The sequence below is a fragment of the Populus trichocarpa genome, chromosome 9 (assembly GCF_000002775.5).
Source record: "Populus trichocarpa isolate Nisqually-1 chromosome 9, P.trichocarpa_v4.1, whole genome shotgun sequence".
Lineage (NCBI taxonomy): Eukaryota > Viridiplantae > Streptophyta > Magnoliopsida > Malpighiales > Salicaceae > Populus > Populus trichocarpa.
In genome coordinates this window covers 8,360,387-8,381,992 of record NC_037293.2, presented here as the reverse complement: position 1 = coordinate 8,381,992, position 21,606 = coordinate 8,360,387, and the positions used below count along the sequence as shown (strand labels likewise).

At 38.3% G+C, this 21,606-nt stretch overlaps 2 protein-coding genes across 2 annotated transcripts; both read right to left on the bottom strand.

Moving 5' to 3' along the window:
- Positions 1-9,940: 9,940 nt before the first annotated feature.
- On the bottom strand, positions 9,941-11,716 carry LOC7469619 (uncharacterized). The gene has a single exon (XM_002313860.1). The coding sequence runs from the start codon at positions 11,714-11,716 to the stop codon at positions 9,941-9,943; it is 1,776 nt and encodes a 591-aa protein (XP_002313896.1).
- A 4,016-nt stretch (positions 11,717-15,732) lies between these two features.
- LOC18102089 (probable E3 ubiquitin-protein ligase RHY1A) lies at positions 15,733-18,472 on the bottom strand. The gene is made up of 3 exons (XM_024609010.2): positions 17,958-18,472; positions 16,874-17,061; positions 15,733-16,453 (listed from the first exon to the last, which is right to left on the bottom strand). Exons 1-3 carry the CDS (start codon positions 18,171-18,173, stop codon positions 16,009-16,011), a joined length of 849 nt encoding a protein of 282 aa, XP_024464778.1. The 5' UTR covers positions 18,174-18,472; the 3' UTR covers positions 15,733-16,008.
- Positions 18,473-21,606: the final 3,134 nt, after the last annotated feature.

The window sequence follows — 21,606 nt, the reverse complement described above, 5'->3', positions numbered from 1 at the left end:
TTGCTTTACAATTTTTTTAAAATGTTTTTTTTTATGGTTATTTTTCTTTTTTTGTTCTAGCAGACTTTGATCCTTGGAGTCTACAAAATCAAGCTTATTTAATTCATTGTTTAGTTGTAATAGGACATTAGAAATGATCCTTTTTACTGACTTTCGACGTAGAATTTTAGACCATGACCACAAAAATTATTATACAAAAAAACCCTACATTTTGGACCCGTATCTGTGACTATGGATTAGGGTTGGATATGACCAAGAAATTTAGATTAGGGTTAGCTTCAAATTTCTTGGAAGGATCTCTTCTTCTTCTTCTTCTTTTTGTCGTATTCTTTTTCTGGTTAATATATATATATATATATATATATATATATATATATATATATATATAATTTTTGAATTAAATATTGATCTCCATATATCAACAAACTCACCGAAAGTAATTAATTAGGAGTAGTGTCCTGTACTTCATATATAATAGTTGTATATACACATGAAGCTCAACAGCAAATAAGGTGCTTGAATGTAAAGAGAGGAAGAGAGAGAGAGCTCTTTAATAATGGTTATTTAGATTTTTCATGTCGTTGGCATAAATTTCTTTCTCCATGACTTTATTATTATTATTTTAATTTGAATTTAAGAAAAGGGGATGAACCTATATAAAAAATTAAAGTTTGAGAGGGTGGTATGTAGCTGTTATTTTTTAATATTTTTTTGCTTGAAAATATAGTAGAATAATATATTTTTTATTTTTTAAAGAATATTTTATATATTAATATATCAAAATAAATTAAAAATATAAAAAAATCAAAATAATTCTCTATTAAATTACACTCGTTTGGAGTCTTGAGTGCAATTTCACCTTTGCTTCCACCATATATAACACGATGGTAGATATTGACTCTATTTCTACCACTATAATTTAATGTTTTGAGTAACAAAAGTCAAGAGTGATTCCATGTCGTGGTGGACAAATCGTTCAAATCACAAATAATAAAGTCCAAATTTACTACCAACCAAATTAAAGTATTGTCTGGCTTTAATTACTTGCTGGACAGTCTTGTACGCAAGCAATTATACCTTCCATTTACTTCCAGGCTCCTCCTAGTTACTTCCATGTGATCGATGCTGCAAATGCAAGCAACTATTAATGGTGTCTCTGTTTTCCAATGACAGAATTAAGATGACAGATAATGTGACATAAAAAAAAACACTTGTAGCCTTATAGTTAGAGGAGAGTGCTTGCCATTTATTGTGCGGAGAAAATGAGAACAGATGTCATTGGAAACCAGCTGAATCAGAGAGTTAAGGCTTTTAATGAGTAATTGGGTAGGTAGCCAGAGAATTTTCATTTGGATACTGTTCCTGCTCACTGTTTTCCTGCGCGTAGTTTTTCTGAAAACATCAAAATCTGGTTTCCAATGCTTCAAAAACTAGCTTTCTTGGCAAATCTTGTAGATTCCAATTTGGTTTTTCTTTGTAGTTATTTGATTAATTTGTCAGAAATTACTCCTGGTTGATCATTATTCATGTATCATTCCAGTACACATTTTTGTAGTCCCTAGCAGGACCCGTCATCACCGTTCTCAATGTCCTTTCTTTATGTGATATATTTCATAAGAAAGTGTAAACTTTTGGTTAATTCTTTTCAATTGATACAAACCAGACAAAAAATGCCTAAGTTTCAGTATAGCAAATAGAGAAAATAATTAGCCAAGCTAGGAGAGAAAAGATTAGTGCAAAGCTCAGTACTTAAACTTGAATAGAAGAGAAATTTTGAGCTACTACAAACATATTGTTCAATTCATTTGCACATCATCAATCCATTACACTTAGATTCTTGAATTCATCCCGGCTAGTTGCAGAGCTTAAAATCTCATCCATCTCTGGAACCAAGCTCTTCTCTGTCAACTTCTCCTCTTGCTGTGTGTAAGCATTTGTAGAATGATCATCTCCCATCAAGAACTTGATAAGTTTTTTTTTTTTACAAAAAAACCCTTTAACCACTGCTATCCCTCTATGGTGGTGATCAACTTGACTATCAATTACTTTACGATTAGGTTTGCAACCCTTAGGATTCCAAAAAACAATCTCAGGTACAGTTTTGAACCCTCTCTTCCTATAGCTCTTCCATGCCCCTCTGTATTCTGCTGCCTATTTTTCCTTCGTTGAATCTCTAAAATCCAGATTTGTGAAGACAAAAACCCTCTTTACCATCCTATCACTACTTTATGTCATTACAAACTGTAATACCCGGTCATAAATCTTTGTAAAACTTGATCCCTCGCTGGAATCCAGTTCTCTAATAAACTCGGATTTTCATATAAGGTTGTCACCATTGATCATGCAGAGCTTAGATTAATCAATAAATGAGAAAATCTTTCCTTTCCATGGGTTATAGCTAGCCTGAGAAATTAGTAGTCCCATAGAGACACAAAATTCCTCCACAATTGTACCACTCGTGCCTTAAAAAATGTCATATACTGCAATGCAACTCTTCAATTGATCGTTCTTTGAGAACAATTATACAAGTCTCTGCCAGTAGATCAGTATTCCATCATCATCTCTCCATTTACCATACTTAAACACAATCTTCAAGTGTTGTTTGATTTTCTTCTTCCCATCAGATTCCATAACTAGCTTCTTGTATGCTTTCATGGCAACAAAAGTAGAGCCCTGCCATTTGACAGGAGCTTGATTTTAAAAAATCATATTAGTTTTGCTCTCCGGACATGCCACCCGGATTATTCATATTAGAGAAATTTCGGTTAGAAGTTGAAGATTTTACAAGTTTGAAACTTTTGGGAATAATTCACGAAGCGAACGAGCATTTTATCTGCTACCATCTCAAGCAAACGAGCATGTTATCATCTAGTCACTTTAGGTGAGGGTAAAACAATGAGATTACAATTGTGAGATTTGAATTCCTGATGGATTAGTTACTGCTACTATTTTAATTTTGGTCAACAAGACTTGGACTTTGTTATCATGTTAAAAAATAAAGGAAGTTTTTAAACGAGATTCTGAGATATAATTTTAATTTTATATTATTCTTTATCAACAAGCATGCATGTTCATTGTCTTGGTTAGTCTTGGAAGTACTTGCTCCCTCCCTTTTTTTTAATGATCTTGTACAAGTTTATTAAGTTAGGAACAGTATATAGTTCCAGATCCATAGAGAAACTTCTGATTGATCAGGAAAAATAGAAAATGAGCAGAGCAGAAGCTCAAGGTAAAAATGAAATCCATACACAGTCTAAACAAAAGAACAATCTGCAATATAAGAGTAGTGCGGAGAACTTGTAGTTGCTTTGCGTGAAGTCTTGAAGCAAATCCATTATGTATTAAAAACAGTTTCAGCTTTTTCTCCATGGAATCCAGCAAAAAGTTGGAGGGCTTTTGTATGGCAAGAAGTTCTGCCTCATTGAAGTCCTTGTTTCCATTGAGATTGTCACGAACAGAAGGAAAGAAGGCACAAACGAGCAAAGGGGAAAGTGAAACAGGATTTTGATTTTTAAATAAATGGAACCAAACGGCTGCGTTTTTGTGCAGCTTCATTTTATATTCTAGTAGGCCAGCTGGTACAGCCACGTAGTGATGCCACGCTGGCATTTACAATATTGTCTTTAAATTCCCTAATCATTGCAACAGAAAGGTGTGGAAATTTTACAACAGAATTCTCAAACTCTATTCCCTGTTCTCTCTTTCTCTCAAACACGTTCTGGACGTGATAACCTTCTTCTCCCTTCTCAAACCTCTTTCCCCTTCGTTCTTCCCTTGCTTAATTCAAGGCTTCCAGTTAACCTGCAGCAAATTGGTATCAGAGCCATCATCTTTGGATTCAACAAATGGCACCAGAAACTAGATCCCAAGATGTAAGAAGAATGGATGATTCTTTGGAAGCTGCTAATCAAAGAGTCAATGGAATAGAAGTCAAGTTGCACGCTCAGTCAGATGACCTAGCCCAGCTGAAAGCCATGACGAAGGAAATGGCAAATCAACAAATCTCTATTAAACAAACCCTGCAAACCTTGGCGGGTGAAGCAAGTTCCTCCCAGCATGTTCGAATGCCCCAACACCCTGCTCCGGCCAGCAACCAAGATTGGACAGGAGAAGGACCACCTACCTACAGGTCACGCAGACCCCGGCGAGATTTCCCTTCTTTTGAAGGGGAAGAAGTGCATAAATGGTTGTACAAATGCAACCAGTATTTCGACTTAGAAGAAATTCCTGAGACTGACAAACTGAAACTAGCTTCATATTATTTGGATGGCTTGGCACTTTACTGGCATCAGAATTATACCAGAAACCTAGAAGGACATGAGGTTACATGGGCAGAATATGTGGATGCATTGTGCTGTCGATTTGGAGGTCAAAAGGACCCCTTAGAAGAACTCACTGAGCACAAGCAGGAAGGAGACTTGGAAGGTTATATCAGGGACTTTGATATGCTATGGAATAGAGCACAAATCTCAGAGAAGCAGGCCTTGGTGTTCTTCCTAGGAGGCTTGGAGATAGAAATCAAGAACCTAGTAAAAATGTTCGAGCCAAAATCACTCAAACAAGCTTACAACCTAGCTAGGTTGCACAACAATACCCTCACATACCGAAAAATCACCCCTCATTACCCAAAACAACATAGCCTGGCAAGTTCCAACTCCCAGCCTGCAAAATTTACATATCCTGCCAGCACTTACAAGACCAACCCCAGTCACCCCTTCAATCCTTCAAAACCTTCCCCACCAGCCTTGTTGCCTACGCCTACCAACCCACCCTTCAACAATAATAATGTATACCCTAACCACAAACCTGCCAGACCTATCAGAACCAAAGAAATGGATGAAAGAAGAGCCAAGGGCCTATGCTTTTGGTGTGATGATAAGTTCGTACCAGGGCATAGATGCAGAAATCGCAAGCTATATTCCCTCTGTATAGTAGAGGATGATGGAGATAATTCATCAGAAGAAGAGGAAACCATGGAGGCAAGGAATACAGAAAATCTCACCCCTCATCTATCTCTCCAAGCAATCCATGGCACAGCAGGATGTCAAACCATTAAGGTATGGGGAAAGATAGACAAATGTCCCATCTTAATCTTGATTGATTCGGGCAGTACTCACAACTTCATTCATGCTGATCTGATGGACAAACTTGAATGCCCCACGACAACCATAAAGCCTATGGTGGTGGAGGCAGCTAATGGTGGCACCATGTCTTGCACTTCAGTATGTAAGAACCTGCAGTGGAAGATGCAAGGAGTTCAGTTTCAGGCAGACATATATGTTATGAAGTTACAAAACTATGATATGATTTTGGGAATCCAATGGTTGAAGCTGCTAGGAAATGTATTGTCCAACTATGAAGATAGATGGGTATCCTTTTGGTGGCAGAACAGAGAAGTAACTTTAAGAGGAGAAAATCCTAGAATTGCTCAATCTATACGCCTAGAGGAACTAAATGGACTGCTTAGCACTGAAACCTTATTATCTGAAGTCAGGCTTTGCAGCTTGAGAGTGGTGGGAAAGGCTGAATTGGTAAACCCTGCTCAGGGAATACCACATGCTGGGGAAGGCAATGAGGACTCACCATTACAGACTCTACTAACAGCCTACCAGCATATTTTTTGTGATCCCCAAGGGTTGCCCCCAGCTAGGAGACATGATCACAAAATACCCCTGAAGGACGAGAGCCAGGCTGTCAATTTAAGATCCTACAGATACTCAGGCTTACAAAAGGACACTCTAGAGACTCTAGTGGCTGAAATGCTGGAGGCAGGCATAGTGCAGCCCAGCAACAGTCCCTTTGCCTCTCTAGTGGTGCTTGTGAAAAAGAAGGATCAGACTTGGCGATTTTGTGTTGATTTTAGAGCCCTCAACAAGATCACTATCAAAGATAAGTACCCTATTCCTATAATAGATGAACTGCTAGAAGAACTAGAAGGGGCTGCCATCTTTTCGAAAATTGATCTAAGGGCAGGTTACCATCAGATTCGCATGGTCTCAGAAGATGTTTTTAAAACAGCCTTTAGAACACATAATGGCCACTATGAGTTCCTAGTCATGCCCTTTGGCTTATCTAATGCACCGGCCACCTTCCAAAGTTTAATGAATGATATTTTTCGAGCTCATTTAAGGAAGTTTATTTTAGTTTTCTTTGATGATATATTGGTTTACAGTAAAACCATGGCCGACCACTTACAACACCTTAGATTGGTATTTGAATTGCTATGTACCCATCAATTAGTAGCCAAGGAAAGTAAGTGTGTGTTTGGGACACGACAGATGGAATACTTGGGACATGTAATCACCAAAGAGGGAGTAGCAACAGACCCACACAAGGTTACTGCTATCTTGCAATGGCCCATACCTACAACCATCAAACAACTTAGAAGTTTCCTAGGCTTAACAGGGTATTATAGAAAGTTTGTGCAAGGTTATGGAACTATTTGCAGACCCCTTACTCAGCTACTACAAAAAGACTCCTTTAAATGGACAAACACAGCCACCTTGGCCTTCAAACAGCTCCAAGCCGCAATGTCCCAACCCCCTGTGCTAGCCCTGCCTAATTTTGACAAAACATTTGTAGTAGAAACAGATGCTTCAGGAGTGGGTATAGGGGGGGTACTGATGCAAGAAGGACACCCCATTGCATTTGTAAGCAAAGCCTTAGGTCCTAGACAGCTAGCCCTGTCCACTTATGAGAGGGAGTTGCTGGCCATTGTTTTTGCTGTTACAAAATGGAAGCACTACTTATGGGGCAGAAGGTTTCTTATCAGGACAGACCACTCCAGCCTCAAATTCCTGCTAGACCAGAAGACTACACATGTTTCCCAACAGGTATGGCTAACTAAGCTATTGGGTTTTGATTATGAAATTGAATATAGAAGGGGTAAAGACAATCTAGCTGCAGACGCCCTCTCCAGAATTTCTCACAATGAGTTGGGTGCATTAACCCTTTCATCCATTTCCACCTCTCTCATGGAAGACATTAAGAAGACTTGGGACACTGATCACAACCTGAGACAGCTTATAGCAGACCTCACCAAGGATGCTAGCTCACACTCCAACTACTCATGGGTTAATAACACTCTCATTCGAAAGGGGAAGGTGGTAGTGGGACAAGCACCGAACTTACATCATCAAATTATCAAACTCTATCATGACTCTGCAGTAGGGGGGCATTCAGGAGCTACGGTTACTTCAAAAAAATTAGGGCAGGTGTTCTATTGGAAGAAACTCCAAAAGCTGGTGAGGCAATACGTCAGGGAATGTCCAGTTTGTCAACAGAACAAGGGGGAAAATGTCAAGCCTCCAGGTCTACTGCAACCATTACCAGTACCACATGCTCCTTTTATAGATATTAGCATGGATTTTATTGAGGGACTGCCAAAATCAGAAGGGAAGGAAGTCATTTTTGTGGTGGTCGACAGGTTTAGTAAGTATGCCCATCTTATGGCCCTCACCCACCCCTACTCTGCCATTACAGTAGCCAAGGTCTTTATGGAAAATGTGTATAAATTGCATAGGATGCCAGCAACAATTGTGAGTGACAGAGACAGCATTTTTCTCAGCCAGTTTTGGAAGGAGTTATTCAAACAGCAGGGGGTCAATTTGCAATACTCTACAGCCTATCATCCACAGTCTGATGGACAGACAGAAGTGGTCAATAAATGCATCGAGGGCTACCTAAGATGCATGACAGGAACCATCCCTGCACAATGGGGACGCTGGCTGAGCTCCTGTGAATGGTGGTACAATACAAACTACCACTCCTCTACTAAGAAGACACCCTACGAGATCTTATATGGAATGGGGCCTCCAGTTCACATTCCCTATACGCCTAAGGATTCACCCGTGGAGGCTGTGGACCAGTATTTAACCCAAAGAGAAGACATGTTCAAACTCATCAGGAGCAATTTATTGCAAGCACAAAACCGAATGACACAGCAAGCCAACAAGAAAAGAAGTGAAAGGATGTTTTCTGAGGGTGACTTAGTCTATCTGAAACTACAACCGTATCGACAGAAATCGGTTCACAGGCGACCCTCTTACAAATTATCAGCAAAGTATTATGGCCCCTACACAATCATCAAGAAAATTGGAACAGTGGCATATAAACTACAATTACCTGCTACTGCCGTGATCCACCCCGTCTTTCACGTTTCCCAATTAAAGAAGCATGTAGGCAACCATGTGGTGCAGTCCGATCTCCCCATTGTCTCTGCACAACCCCTGCTACAACCACAGAAAATTGTTGAGAGACGAATGATCAAAAAGGGAAATACAGCATCAACTCAGTTTTTGATTCTATGGAAAAACTTACCTTTGACAGAAGCAACCTGGGAGGATGCTGAGGAGTTTGAGTGGCGATTCCCTCAATTCCACCTTGAGGACAAGGTTGATTTCATGGACGGGGCATTGTCACGAACAGAAGGAAAGAAGGCACAAACGAGCAAAGGGGAAAGTGAAACAGGATTTTGATTTTTAAATAAATGGAACCAAACGGCTGCGTTTTTGTGCAGCTTCATTTTATATTCTAGTAGGCCAGCTGGTACAGCCACGTAGTGATGCCACGCTGGCATTTACAATATTGTCTTTAAATTCCCTAATCATTGTAACAGAAAGGTGTGGAAATTTTACAACAGAATTCTCAAACTCTATTCCCTGTTCTCTCTTTCTCTCAAACACGTTCTGGACGTGATAACCTTCTTCTCCCTTCTCAAACCTCTTTCCCCTTCGTTCTTCCCTTGCTTAATTCAAGGCTTCCAGTTAACCTGCAGCAGAGATGAAATCACAGCATTGAGAATCTCTTAGCACACCACGTCACCCACCTATACCTGCTAACACTGGTTTTCTGATTGACGAGCCATCCAGATTCCATTTTCAACTAGGGGAAGGCCATGAAGAAACAGTTTCGCGATTAACAGAATTAGACCTGTTGCTGAGTGCATGAGGTCCTCAGTCAAGTAAGGAAATCCATAAAATGCAGATTTAAATCAAATGCCTAACCACAGGAAAATGATTTCAAACAGTTTCTGAACTGCTGAATTCTCCTCGCTGAACACCATTTTGATCCTAAGAAGCCAGATGAACCATACAAATGCGAAGAATAACATCAACCGAGTTTTCTTCAGAAATTTCCCGTGAACCAATTCTCGGCACAATCTCACTTTGTTAATTGGCCAGGCATAGAATGTGGCATTCACCAATTGTTATGATACCCTATAATTTAACCAAGCGCTTTCAAACACTCCATGAAAATTTGAAATGAATGAACAAGTGTGTGACAGATTCATCTTCGTAGCAACGCAACGGGCGTTTGAGATCATCCTCGTTAACTCCATGCACAAAGAGGTGAACTTTGGTATTGGTTTCACATACCATGCCAAAGATACTTCGGAGAGTAAGAGACTACTAGCGGTTTTGTAGCGCCGAGTTGCAGACACATTAATGGGTCTCTCCTGCTTCTTTCTATCAGGTGTGCAGACCGCAGCCTTATAGAAATGGTTTGTAATTAGAAGAGGGGTAATTTGAATGTGCCCCATATTTATTGCAAGATCTTAAACCAAGAGCTCTGATTAATACCCAAAAAAAATCTATTGTCTTGGCCAAAGCATTGGAATTACATACACTAATCAATTGACAACAACCTCGAAAGCCTAATTTTTCTTACCCTCTACTTCTTAGTGTGAAAAACTAAATTGAACACCCAACTGTTTTGATTTGATCATGTTCTGATCACTCTTATAATGGATTCTGTAGTCAGGTTATCATAATTTTCGAGGCAAATTATATTCAAGAGGGATTTTTAAAACAAATTAACCTGTGCTTTAGAGATATGCATGGAATGTGAATTTTCAGAAGTTGACAAGCAGTTGAAGGCGATTTCTAGGAGCCACTGTAAACCAAGTTTTATTCAGTTTGTATGTCAATATACATCATTCTTATACGAGTAAATTGTCATACAAATCTCCAGAAATGGTTGATTTCAAAACATTATCTGGCCCAATTGACCTCATCAAATCTTCTAGAGTTGGAACCACATCTCTCTCCAGCAAAGCTGCCAATGAATCATTCGAAAACCCATTAACCATCGTCACCCTATTCAAGTTCCTTGCTGGGAAATTCAAGACACCAGTTTCACCTCTTAGATTCCAAAATACAATCTCTGGCAATGTTGTACACCCTCTCCTTCTCCTATAACTCCCCCACATGCCCCACAAGCAAGCAGATACCTGCTGTAATCCCATGTCAGTGAAAACAAATATCTTTTGTGGCATATTCTCTTGGCTAATCTTCTCCGCAAGAGCAAATTCGAATATTTGGTCAAACACCCTCTTAATATTTTCAACCTTACTATAGTCCAGTTGCCTCATGAACTCAATCTTGGCTGGAAGATTACTTCCATGAATCATGCGAATCTTAGGATCATCACCAAAAGATACAATCTTGCCCTTCCATGGTTCTTCACTGAGTTCTGAAACTAACAACCCCATCGATACACAAATATCCTTCTGCATTTTGTTCATGTCCCTTGATATCCCATAAACTGCCAAACAATTCTTCAAGCTCCCTTTCTTTTTCAAGTAGTTAACAAGGCTTTCCCATTTAGACTCTGCAACCATGCTGCTACTTTTATCCCTCAAAGAAGCTACAATTTCATGAGGAAGCAACAACTTTTTTTTCTTCGTTGTTCTTGCTGCAATCTCCACGTAAACGTTAAACCTTTTATTGTAATCCGCAGTCCAAAGCCCTGAATACATTTTCTTCACAGCGGTTGACACAATAGGTCTAAAAGGCCTGTGTGTGATTGGATCACACCTTGTTCTCCTCACAAGGGCTTTACGAAGAGGAACAAGAACTTCTTTCATCAAGCGATTTCGAACCCTATAAACATAGTGAGCATTTTCAATAACAAAGTACCCGGGGTCTGAATCGAAAGGGAAAAGTGCCTTTGCAATGCTTTCACAGATCTGAGTTCTCCTATCATAGAAACTATTGACAGAAGGACACCATTTTGCAGCCAAACTAATCTTTTCAACCTCACCCAAGTTCAAGAATTCGATATCAGACTTCAGCAAATCTGCATAAATATCTGCAACACAATTGTGCAAGAAATGATATGCTGAAACATTTCGGTGAAAAAAGACTGCACATTCAGCCCAAAAAATGTCTTTCTCCCTCCTCAGAACCCTCGTTTCCTCCTTCTCCATCTCTTCATTCTCGATCTGATCCATTTTCACGTTCTCTCCTTGATCCAACATTCTGCTTTGACAGTAACCTCCATTTACCATCTCAAACACCAAGATTCGATACAAGATTTCCGGAAGATCTTTCAAGTACCCAAAACTTGCCAAGGCTGCAAGATTTGATGCAAGAACATAATGTTGGTACTTATGAAGCCAAAGAACCGAGTTAAAGAACGCGTATTTATTAGGTTTTCCCTTTATGGTGGCTAATCCAAGATAGCAAATGAGCTTGAGAGTGGTATTTGGGTCTTCATTCCAGGCACGTTCTAACCAGCGAAATAGAGTTTCAGGGGTTGTACTGGGAGTGATTTTGAAGAAGAGAAACTGGCAAGGGGTTAAGGTAGGAATCTCCATATGAGGGTACCATACAGGAGCTTTTGTTTGTGGTTTTTGAGTTCTTGCGGTGGTGGTGAGTGGGGCACGGCGGTAACTCTCTGGTGGGCCAATGAGAAAGGAAGGAGAAGGAGCCATGGGAGGGTTTTAGAGTCTTGAAAATTGTTTGTTTGTGGTGGTGCCTACTGGTGCTATGAGGCGGGAGAAGAATCAAGAAGAAAGGCAACGAGATTTTTTTTATAGGCAGAGCGTTACTTGGGGACCAAGGACTTGCAGTTGCTAAACGCCTAAAATGTTGCTACTATACTTGGGTCGGCACTTATATTCAGCAGTAACTGAAAACCTGTAAAATAGGTTTATTCGTAGGGGAAATAAATTCCCACTGGCCCTTGAACTCTGTAACATCACGTCCAAACTTTCTAGGGAATGGCCATGCCAAGTTCAGATACTGTAAATCTTGGCCTCTTTGAAAGTTTCAACCGAATTGCTTTTCAGAATTCATATATCTTGATATGGGAAAGGGGAGACGAAAGCACATTTGATTCTTCAGACCTGTGTTGTCAAGCTAATAGTAAAACAACATGTCAAGGAATCAATTTCTCCCTCCCCCTTCCTCTTTGCTGAAAGTAAAGAATTCCTGTTCAACGAACTCCGCTGCGTTTTATTCTTACATAAAATCAAATCAAATTCCAAAATTCTTCAGTTTGGATCTATGACCATGAACAAACATAAAATGATCAGTTGGGTACCTAAAACTTCAAAACCATACTAGACAAACACCAGCTTGCTTGGAAAAATGTTGAGGCATTCAGATTTGTTCATTAATTCTTTTCAGTTTCTTTGTTTTCTTAAGAGTTCTCTATATGCTTGGTCATATATAATCACTCTTAAACGTGAGAAAATGGCAGGCCTGAGCATGAGAAAATGCACGAACTCTCACTCTATGTTCATATGTCTACTTTGTTTAATTTTGGATAATGGAAGAATTTCGTATAAATCAAACATTTAGGTGGAGCATACCTGCTACACAAGTATTTGCCTGCTATGATATTTACAAAAGACACAAGAAAGAAAACATGGTGTCAGAGCACCAATCCATTTGATCTAACAAGCAAATCAAGATCTGAGAAGACCCCAGTTCTTGAAAATACAAGCAAACTCTGGCTTACGCAAAGCTTCTATGTTTAGGTTTCAGCTCATCTCTTAAATAGGCAAAGAATTGTCATGTATTTTTGAGAAAGCAAGCTCAAGACTCTTACGATCCCATTAAACACGCAATGGCCTCTAAATATTTATTCAAAAAACGTAAGGAAAAACTATCATTAAAGCATCTGATGTCATATCCAATTACCGGTTAAGGATCAAAGCATCAGATGCACTGACAATAAGTTTTAAGGACCTTTTCTCTCTTTATTTTTTAGCGTGAAGAACTTGATTGGAGATTCTAAGAAAACCAAATTTATTTCATGAACTTGTTCTCGTCATGAATTTTACTGTAGGATTGTACTATACATTAACAACTTGTATATTTGCGAAGTGGAACTTGATCAAGAGATTGGCAGAAAAATCGTGGACATACAACTGAAAGCAATTTCCAGATGCAACTGAAAGCCAAGTTTCTTATTAGGAGTGTTTTCTGATACATCAATTATATACAAGTAAATTCTCATACAACTCTCCAGAAACGGCTGATTTCACAACATGATCAGGGTGCACTAATCTCACCAAATGTTCTAGCAGTGGAACAACATCTCTCTCCAACAATGCTGCCAGTGAATCATTTGAATATCCATTAACCATTGTCACCCCGTTGGAGTGCCTTGCTGGAAAACTCAAATCACCTCTCAGATTCCAAAACACAAGCTCTGGCAATTCTGTATACCCTTTCTTTCTCTTGTAACTCCCCCACACGCCCCAATAGTTAGCAGATGCCTGTTGAAATCCGAATTCACCAAAACAAATATCTTTTGCGGCATCTTCTCTTGGCTTGTATTTTCTGGAACAGAAAATCCCAATATTGATCAAACACCATCTGAATATTTACATTTCGACTATAGTTCAATTGCCTCATGAACTCAAAGTTGGATTGAAGATTGCGTCCTTCAACCTTGCAAAGCGTAGGATAATCAGTATTATTCACAATCTTTCCCTTACAGGGTTCTTCACTGAGCTCTGAAATTAATAGCTCCAGTGATACACAAATGTCCTCCTGTGTTTTAGTCATGTCTCTTGATATCCCATAAATCGCCAAACAGTTTCTCAAGCTTCCTTTCTTTTGTACATAGTAAACAAGTTTCTCCCGTTGAGAGTCCAAAACTTTTCCACCACTTCAATCCCTCAAAGAAGCTGCAATTTCATGAAGAAGCAACAATTCCCTTTTCCTCAATGTTCTTGCTGCAATATCAACATAAACCTTAAAACATTTCATTGCAATCCTCAGTAGAAAAGCCTGAATACATTTGCTTCACAATGGTTGACACAACAGCCCTCTGTGTGATTGAATCAAACCTTCTTGCACTCAAAAGGATTTACGAAGAGGAACAAGAACTTCTTTCATCAAGCTATTTCGAACCCTATAAACATAGTAAGCATTTTTAATACCAATTTACACAGGACCTGATTCAAAAGTGAAAACTGCCTTTGCAAAGCTTTCACAAATTAGAGCTCTCCTATCATAGAAACTATTGATAGAAGAACACCATCTTGAGGCCATACTAATCCTTTCAGTCTCGCCGACTTCAAGAATTCAATATCAGACTTGAGCAATTCTGCAAAAACATCTGCAATGCGATTGTGCAAGTATTGATATCATGAAACATTATTGTGAAAAAGAACTGCAATTCTAGCGCGAGACATATCTTTCTCCCTCCTCGTAACTCTCCTCTTCTCTTTGTCCATCTCAATCTCACCACCCCGGCTCTCACTTTTCACACTGGATTCTTGAAACAAGGGGTCTTCACTGTTGTAACCTTTAAGTTCCATCTCTAACTTCAAGTCAGGAAGATCTTTTAGGTACCCAGAACTAGCAAGGGCTGCAAGAATACGTAACTCGAGAAATTAAAGATCTTTCTTATGAAACCAAAGAAGTGAAGTGAAGAATGCATCTTTATTAGGATTGGCATTGATGGTGCCAACCCAAGATGGAAAATGAGCTTGAGAGTGGTATTTGGATCGTCATTTCAGGCACGTTCTAACGACAGAGTTAAATTTTCAGGGGTTATTTTGGGAGTGATTTTGAGGAAGATGTATTGACAAGGGGTGAGAGAGGGAATGTCAATCTGAGGGTACATACAGGGGATTGAGTTGGTGGTTTCAAAGACATTACTGATTTTTCTTTGGAGGTGGCGATGGCGGTGGTTATGTTGGTAGGTGGGGTGAGGTGGATCTGTTGTGGGTCAAGGAGGAAGGAAGAGCAAACCATTTCAATGCCAAAGAAGGTATCAAGCCACAGTGGTGCTGCCTAGTAGTGGCGGTTGAAGATGAAAGGCATTAAGGTGCTTTTATATTGAGCATTTGCATGGGGACAAAGGACTTGGAATTGCCAAAAAGTCTAAAATTATCAAGGCCAGCATTAGCTTTTGGTAAGCAATGGCCTAAAAATTAGGTTTAGCAAATCAGTACAATTGGGCCTTGAACTATGTAACAGAAAGATGAAAAAGCATTAGCCATTAGATTACCTTTCTGGGAAATTATAAAAATGAAACATGGCTAATTAAGTAATTATATTATAATCTTTCATTGAAGGAGGCTAGAAAGTGAAGAAGAAACGAACATCTTCGTTGTCCACATCATATGCTATGCTGTGTCCTCAAATTAATAATAAAACATGGCAAAGCTTCAGTAACGTCTCTCTTCCATTCCCCTTTGCTAAAAGTAACATGTTGAATTATATCCAATTCAGCTGGGCCAAATTTGATTGGTCCAGAAATTCAAATGACTTCACAAAGTTATTGCAGTCGAATTCATGATAATGAAATAGACCGATTCCAAATGAATGATGATAATAGATCACTTTTTGCCCTTTTTTCTTCGTTTTGTAATAAAATGAAAAGTCTTCACGACAGGTCTTGTGTATCCTCCTCATTATATCTCCCTTCAAGACAAGGAGGAAAAACCATGCATGAGAGTATTGGAAAAATAAAAATGACAGCGAATTGAAATTTGAAATCAAGGAGTATTACTCAGAATCTGGTATAAACGAAACTCCAAACAGAAAATATTAAGTGGGGATTAAGGACTCTAGGCTGAGATAATTTCGTGTTTTACAACGAAACCAAGTATGACATGAACACCACACGAAACCAAACAACGACGAAACAACATTAATGAAATTCGGTGAAGATATAAACTTTGAACTAGGAGTCTACAATGTAAGAGAAGCCGCAGAGGAAGAAACATAAAACCTTCTCAGAAGGACTTCATGTTCATTCTCAGTCATTAGTTACAACTACATCTCTTCGACAATATGGGCAGTCACCGCATGTCCGGACCCAAGGATCCAAGCAAGCAGAGTGGAATCTATGCTCACATGGCAACCGAATAAGTTCATCTCCTTCTGTGAAACTCTCGAGACATATACTACAATCCCATGACACCTGAGATACACCCCCTTCGATACCCTTCTCTACGCTGCTAAATACCTCTGATTGCAAACAGTGAAGGGCATCTTGGGTTAGACCAGGTGGTTTCTTCTTGTGTGATTCCTGCACGGTGTGAAGTCTTTCTGTTTGAAGGGTTGAGTCATCGGAAGAGGAACCTCCAGCAAACAACCCTGTAGAAATGTCAGTTCCCCAGTCCCCTGCATCAACAACCCTCAATTCATCGCCAAGCGTATACTCCCTGTTATAGATGCCAAGAAAAGCCCGGCCACTTTGCCTGAATGAAGCCAAAATAAACAGGTCCGTACCTTAAGTTAATTCCATGACCAATGCTTCAGAGATAACAAAACATGCTTGCATTAGCAAAGAAAACTGTGTCATTGTGTTTCTCCTGAATATGGCCTAGATCTACATTCTTATGGTAACATATGAGACATAGTGCAGGCATCTCCAAGCAATAAAAGACAAGCAGTACTGATAGTGGTGGGGGGCATAAGAAATGGGACCAAAAGCAGCAGCCATAACTATCAAGATTTTAACAGCACAGACATATGATGGAATAGCATGAACAAGTGACAAATGCCAAAGGTTACCATCATTAATATTGATGGCTGCCAATTTGTGATGGGTCCAAGTACCACGATGTATGCATAACTCTGTGCATTATATAGGGAATTCAACAGGGTATCTAAATCACCTGTTTCCAGAAAGTGAAACTCCTCTTAACCTTTCGAGAAGCCTTGCCCTTGCAAGTACCACAGCTCCAGGAAGTCTGTCATTTACAGTCACTCTTGGCCGGCTTGTGCTGCTTAGAGTTTCAGTGCTGTTATTGTTGCTTGGTACAAATTGACTGGTACCTTGATCAAGTCGAGATGAGGCACGTTCCTGTGCAAGCCAAATGCAATACAACAATGAGCGGGGCATAAAAAAAATCATAAAGTGGCATTGCAAAACTGAGAGTTGGTAAATAACAATTGCAATAATGCAAAAAAAAAAAAAAATGCCCTATGGTTCACCAAACAAGTGAAGAACATAAAGTTCAATTGAGAAACCAGACACAATTGAGCAAACAAAACAAACAGCAGGAAATATTAGCGAAAGAGTACACATACAAATCACACACCTTTATCAATCCTATTGATTTTAATATTAGGTACGCATACTTGAGACTAGATAAGAATACACACACGTTAGCCAAATGGAATGGCCCAATGTCGAGGTGCAGCGCAACAACATACAAAATACACACCTTTATCAGTTCATAATTAAGATATCTAGCAGAATGCTTCTCATTCGGCAGATTACGAGTTAAGCATAAAACGTTGGAAAACCATGAAACTACCAAAAACTCAAATCTTTCAAAAGATGCTGTCTAGCTAGCTAGCTAGTAATTACAATCTATACGCGAGCTGTTTCACGGAATCTTACATTCTTATTTATATTAAAATCACCTCATTCCTCAATTAAAGCCAATGATACAATTGATTTCCTAATTTGGCCTAAAATTTATGTGATTTCCATAACAGATTTCGATGAATCCAGACGACCGTCAGTAAATTTATTCTCCAGTGAATATAAATCAAAAGAAACTTCAACTTAAATATCCACTTAAAACAAATTTACCAATTTTTTGTAGCTTTCTATAGTAAATTTTTTTGCTTATTGCATTATTTACGACCGCTAAAGAAATATTACAATTTTAAATCAAGTAATTAAAGCAATAAAACAATTAAAGATATAGTTTTTGAACACTCAAATTCCAATATATGCAAGTTTCTTACAGAGAGAAAGCGCTGGCAGGGGTGCCGCACGTGAGGAGATCTGCGAAGAGGATCACAGCCGTCTAAATCATGACGGTGATTATGATTATTGTGATGGCGGCGATTGTAATTTTGGTAAAAAATACGGTCAGAAACAGAAGGTTCGAGCCCTAGATCGGTATTGGCTCGGCTCACTCGCGACCTTCTTTGATAAAACAACTCCGATGCGCTCGTCATGCACCAGGGAACTCACGATCCGGTTTATTTGTTGCCACAAAATGGCAGCGTAAGAAGAAAAGAGGAGAATATAAAAAATGGAGATAAAGACAGGTGAAATTTTGCGAGGTTTCAAAGAAATAATGAAAGTTCGAGAATTGGAGAGAGAATTCAGAAGGAAGAGAGGAGGAGGGTTCGCTGAAACGCGGCAGATGTTTGTCTTGACGAGTGAGAGGGTTTGGAAGTTTGCTTGCTTCGAAGAAATGCAGATTGTAGTGTAGAGCAGCAAGCAGGAGATAAAACGACTGTGAAATTGGTTTTTTTTTTTTATATAGAATTCTAGGGTGTGAAATAAGATAAGTAGATGTTAACCTATGAATATTTTATTAACAAGATTTTAATATAGAATTCTAGGGTGTGAAAAAAGATAAGTAGATTTTAACCTATGAATATTTTATTAACAAGATTTTAATATTATATTAAAAAAATTTAGAAAATTTTAGAGGTTGAGGTTGCGAGATTGCGGTGTCTTGGAGAAACTAATAAAATTTCGAAGATTGGTGACTCATTCGTCAGTTTCTAAATTGGTTGGGGACTGCTTTGTAGTTTCCCTTGAAACTTTTCATTTTCATTGTTATCGGATGGAGACACTTGAAATGAAGGATTTCGATTTGAGACAAGGTATGGGGTTTAGAAACGAGTAATTTGAGAAAGGGTTCGCTTGCCTCAAAGAATAAGTTCCTTGCTAGGCCCTGCCATAATTATCCACACACACTTTTGTCGGCAGTTGCCACTGTTGACTACAGCATCAGCAACATTCGCATACCAGCCAAGAAATTTGGCCATACCAAGTTACCAGCTAAACACTTAGCATGCTCAGTGTTAAGGATTTCTTTCCCTGCACTGTGAACAGCTATAGCCCTGTGAGTAATCACGAAGTATGCTGCAGAATCATCCATTAATGTGAATATTGCATGAGTGTAGCAACAACAGAACCATCCCGGAAAAGGAAAAGGACTCCGTAAATTTCCTGGACTAGTTGTATGTTATTAATTACTTGCATATGTAGGCAAGTAATGTTCTACCATTCAGGGCCACAACAACTTTAATAATTTATTTCCTAAGTTTTCATCTCGTGGTTAGCATGAAACTGGAACGAAGCCTTGTTAACCAACTCAAGAAAGATTGGTAGACAAGCAAGGATCATGGGGTGTGTCAGGGTCTGGTTTCTCAACACCATCAACATTCCTTAGCCAATAAGTCTGATTTAATGAAGCTGCTTTCTCTGGTACATCGTCCATCACCTTCTCGTGGCCTTTTGGGACATAAATCCCTGTGCGAGGATGAGGTGCCCAATCCTCCATCTTGCTTTCTTTGATCGAGTTCCTCGATTTTTCTGGCTGGTATACTGATGGAGGACTGCTAAAATGGCACTGGAGTGGTGGCCTGGTTTTCCTGCACGAGCTGCCATACCTCGAATCAATATCAGGGCCAAATTAGCAAACACAAAAACATATCCACTGCTAACTGACACAAATCACTAGCTAGAAATGCAAGATTAATTGAAGCTCATTTGCAAAATATATAATACTGACTACGCGTATAGTAAACTAGAGTTTAACTTCAGGTCAAAGGAGAACCCACAATCGAAAGTAATTATTATAGGAAGCTAATAGCATTACCTAAGCATTAGCATCTTTGTTTTTGAAATCATAGTTCTAGCAAGCCGCGTGACTGATGACAAGGTACAGAAGCTTATTATAACTAGGTTGTTATAGTGCTGCGAGGCTCTAGGTTAAAGGTTTGATGGTTTGAAGGTCCTTTATATAACAGTGATGCTACGCAACAATCGAAACTGATGGAATGTCACCATGGAAATACAAGTAGATAAAATCTTAGTGGTGTTCTATCAGAATCAATGGAGGAATAAGTTCTCTCTGTACACCTGGTAGTGAAGGGTGGCCAATTAATGGTACGCACACCTTCGAAAAGCAAAAGTGCATGGGAACCAGAAAAAAAAAAAAACAAAAAACAAACATTTCTCCTCTTTGAGAAAAAAAAAAAAAAATAGGGGTGCGTGATACCAATCTGTGGCTCTAAAATCATCACTGTTCATGGTTGCTTAAATAAATGGTCGATGGGCATCAAGGGGGTGTGATTGTGATATAATAATTGTTAACTTCAAGATATTATTTTATCAATTTGGAATGTATGGATTTTTCTTAAAGAGTGGTGATCATTGGTTTGTTTTGCAGTATAGTTATGATTACTTTTCAAATATTTCTGATATGTCAAAATACATATTAATGTTGTTTTTTTATTTTTTAAAAATTATTTTTGATATTAGCACATCAAAATGATTTGAAAACACTAAAAACATATTAATTTAAAGTTAATAAAAAATAAAAAAAATTTAAATTTTATCAAAAATATTTTTGAAACGCAGAAACAAACAGCTCTATCATTGGCCGGAAATAGATAGCATCAGCGACCTGTCAAACAAGGCATGGGATGATTAGAAAATAGAAATGGATATATTGGGATGTCACTCAGAATTCGATCGAGGAGCAATATCCCTATTATGCTGGCGATCAAGGAGATGTTTATTAAAAAACAAACTTCAGAATATATTACAAGTTGGCATAACTAAAGAATGCTAGTATATTGTAAGCACTCTGCAATAAATTAATATTATTTTAAAAAAATATTTAGTAATTTTATTAGACTTGAGCGTCTGGTGTCTAGCAATCATGGAACTTGGATCCACCATAAAATATTACATGCGTCTTTTTAATAGTATAAACGCCACCCATTCGTTAAAAAAATCAAAGAAATATCTTATGAAAAGATAAAAAATTAAAAGTAAAATTAATATTAAAATCTACAATAAAAATATCTCTTGTATAATATACAGTGATTTCCATAGCATTTAATTTTTATTATAATATTACAAATATATCAATTGAATATAGATATTTTATATCTAGATTATATGAAAAGCCTACAAGTATATTTTGGATCAATTTCAATTGATTATGTTATTGGGGGTTGTGCTACTAATTAAACTGTGCTACTCCCAACAATATGTTATTTTATCTTCAAACACAATATCTGTAAATAAAAAGTGAATAACAAAAAAATCAAACTGACCTTTTAGATCTCAGATCTGGATTTGTTATCTTATGCAAGTACATATCTGAACCAACACTAACCTCGCGACATGTTCTATAAGCTAATTCTATGCTCTTTGTGCTAAAACATCCCAAAACTATCCATCGGAATTTATATCTTTTACTTAGCTAAGAAAAACATGAGACATATTTTAAATACAAGATCTTAATTTATAAATAAATAAAAAACTTGATAATTTAAGATTATGAAGAAGAAAAAGGAGAAACTATATGAATGATTCATAGAATACTAATTTTTGGATTTTTTTTTTTCACAAAGGGAG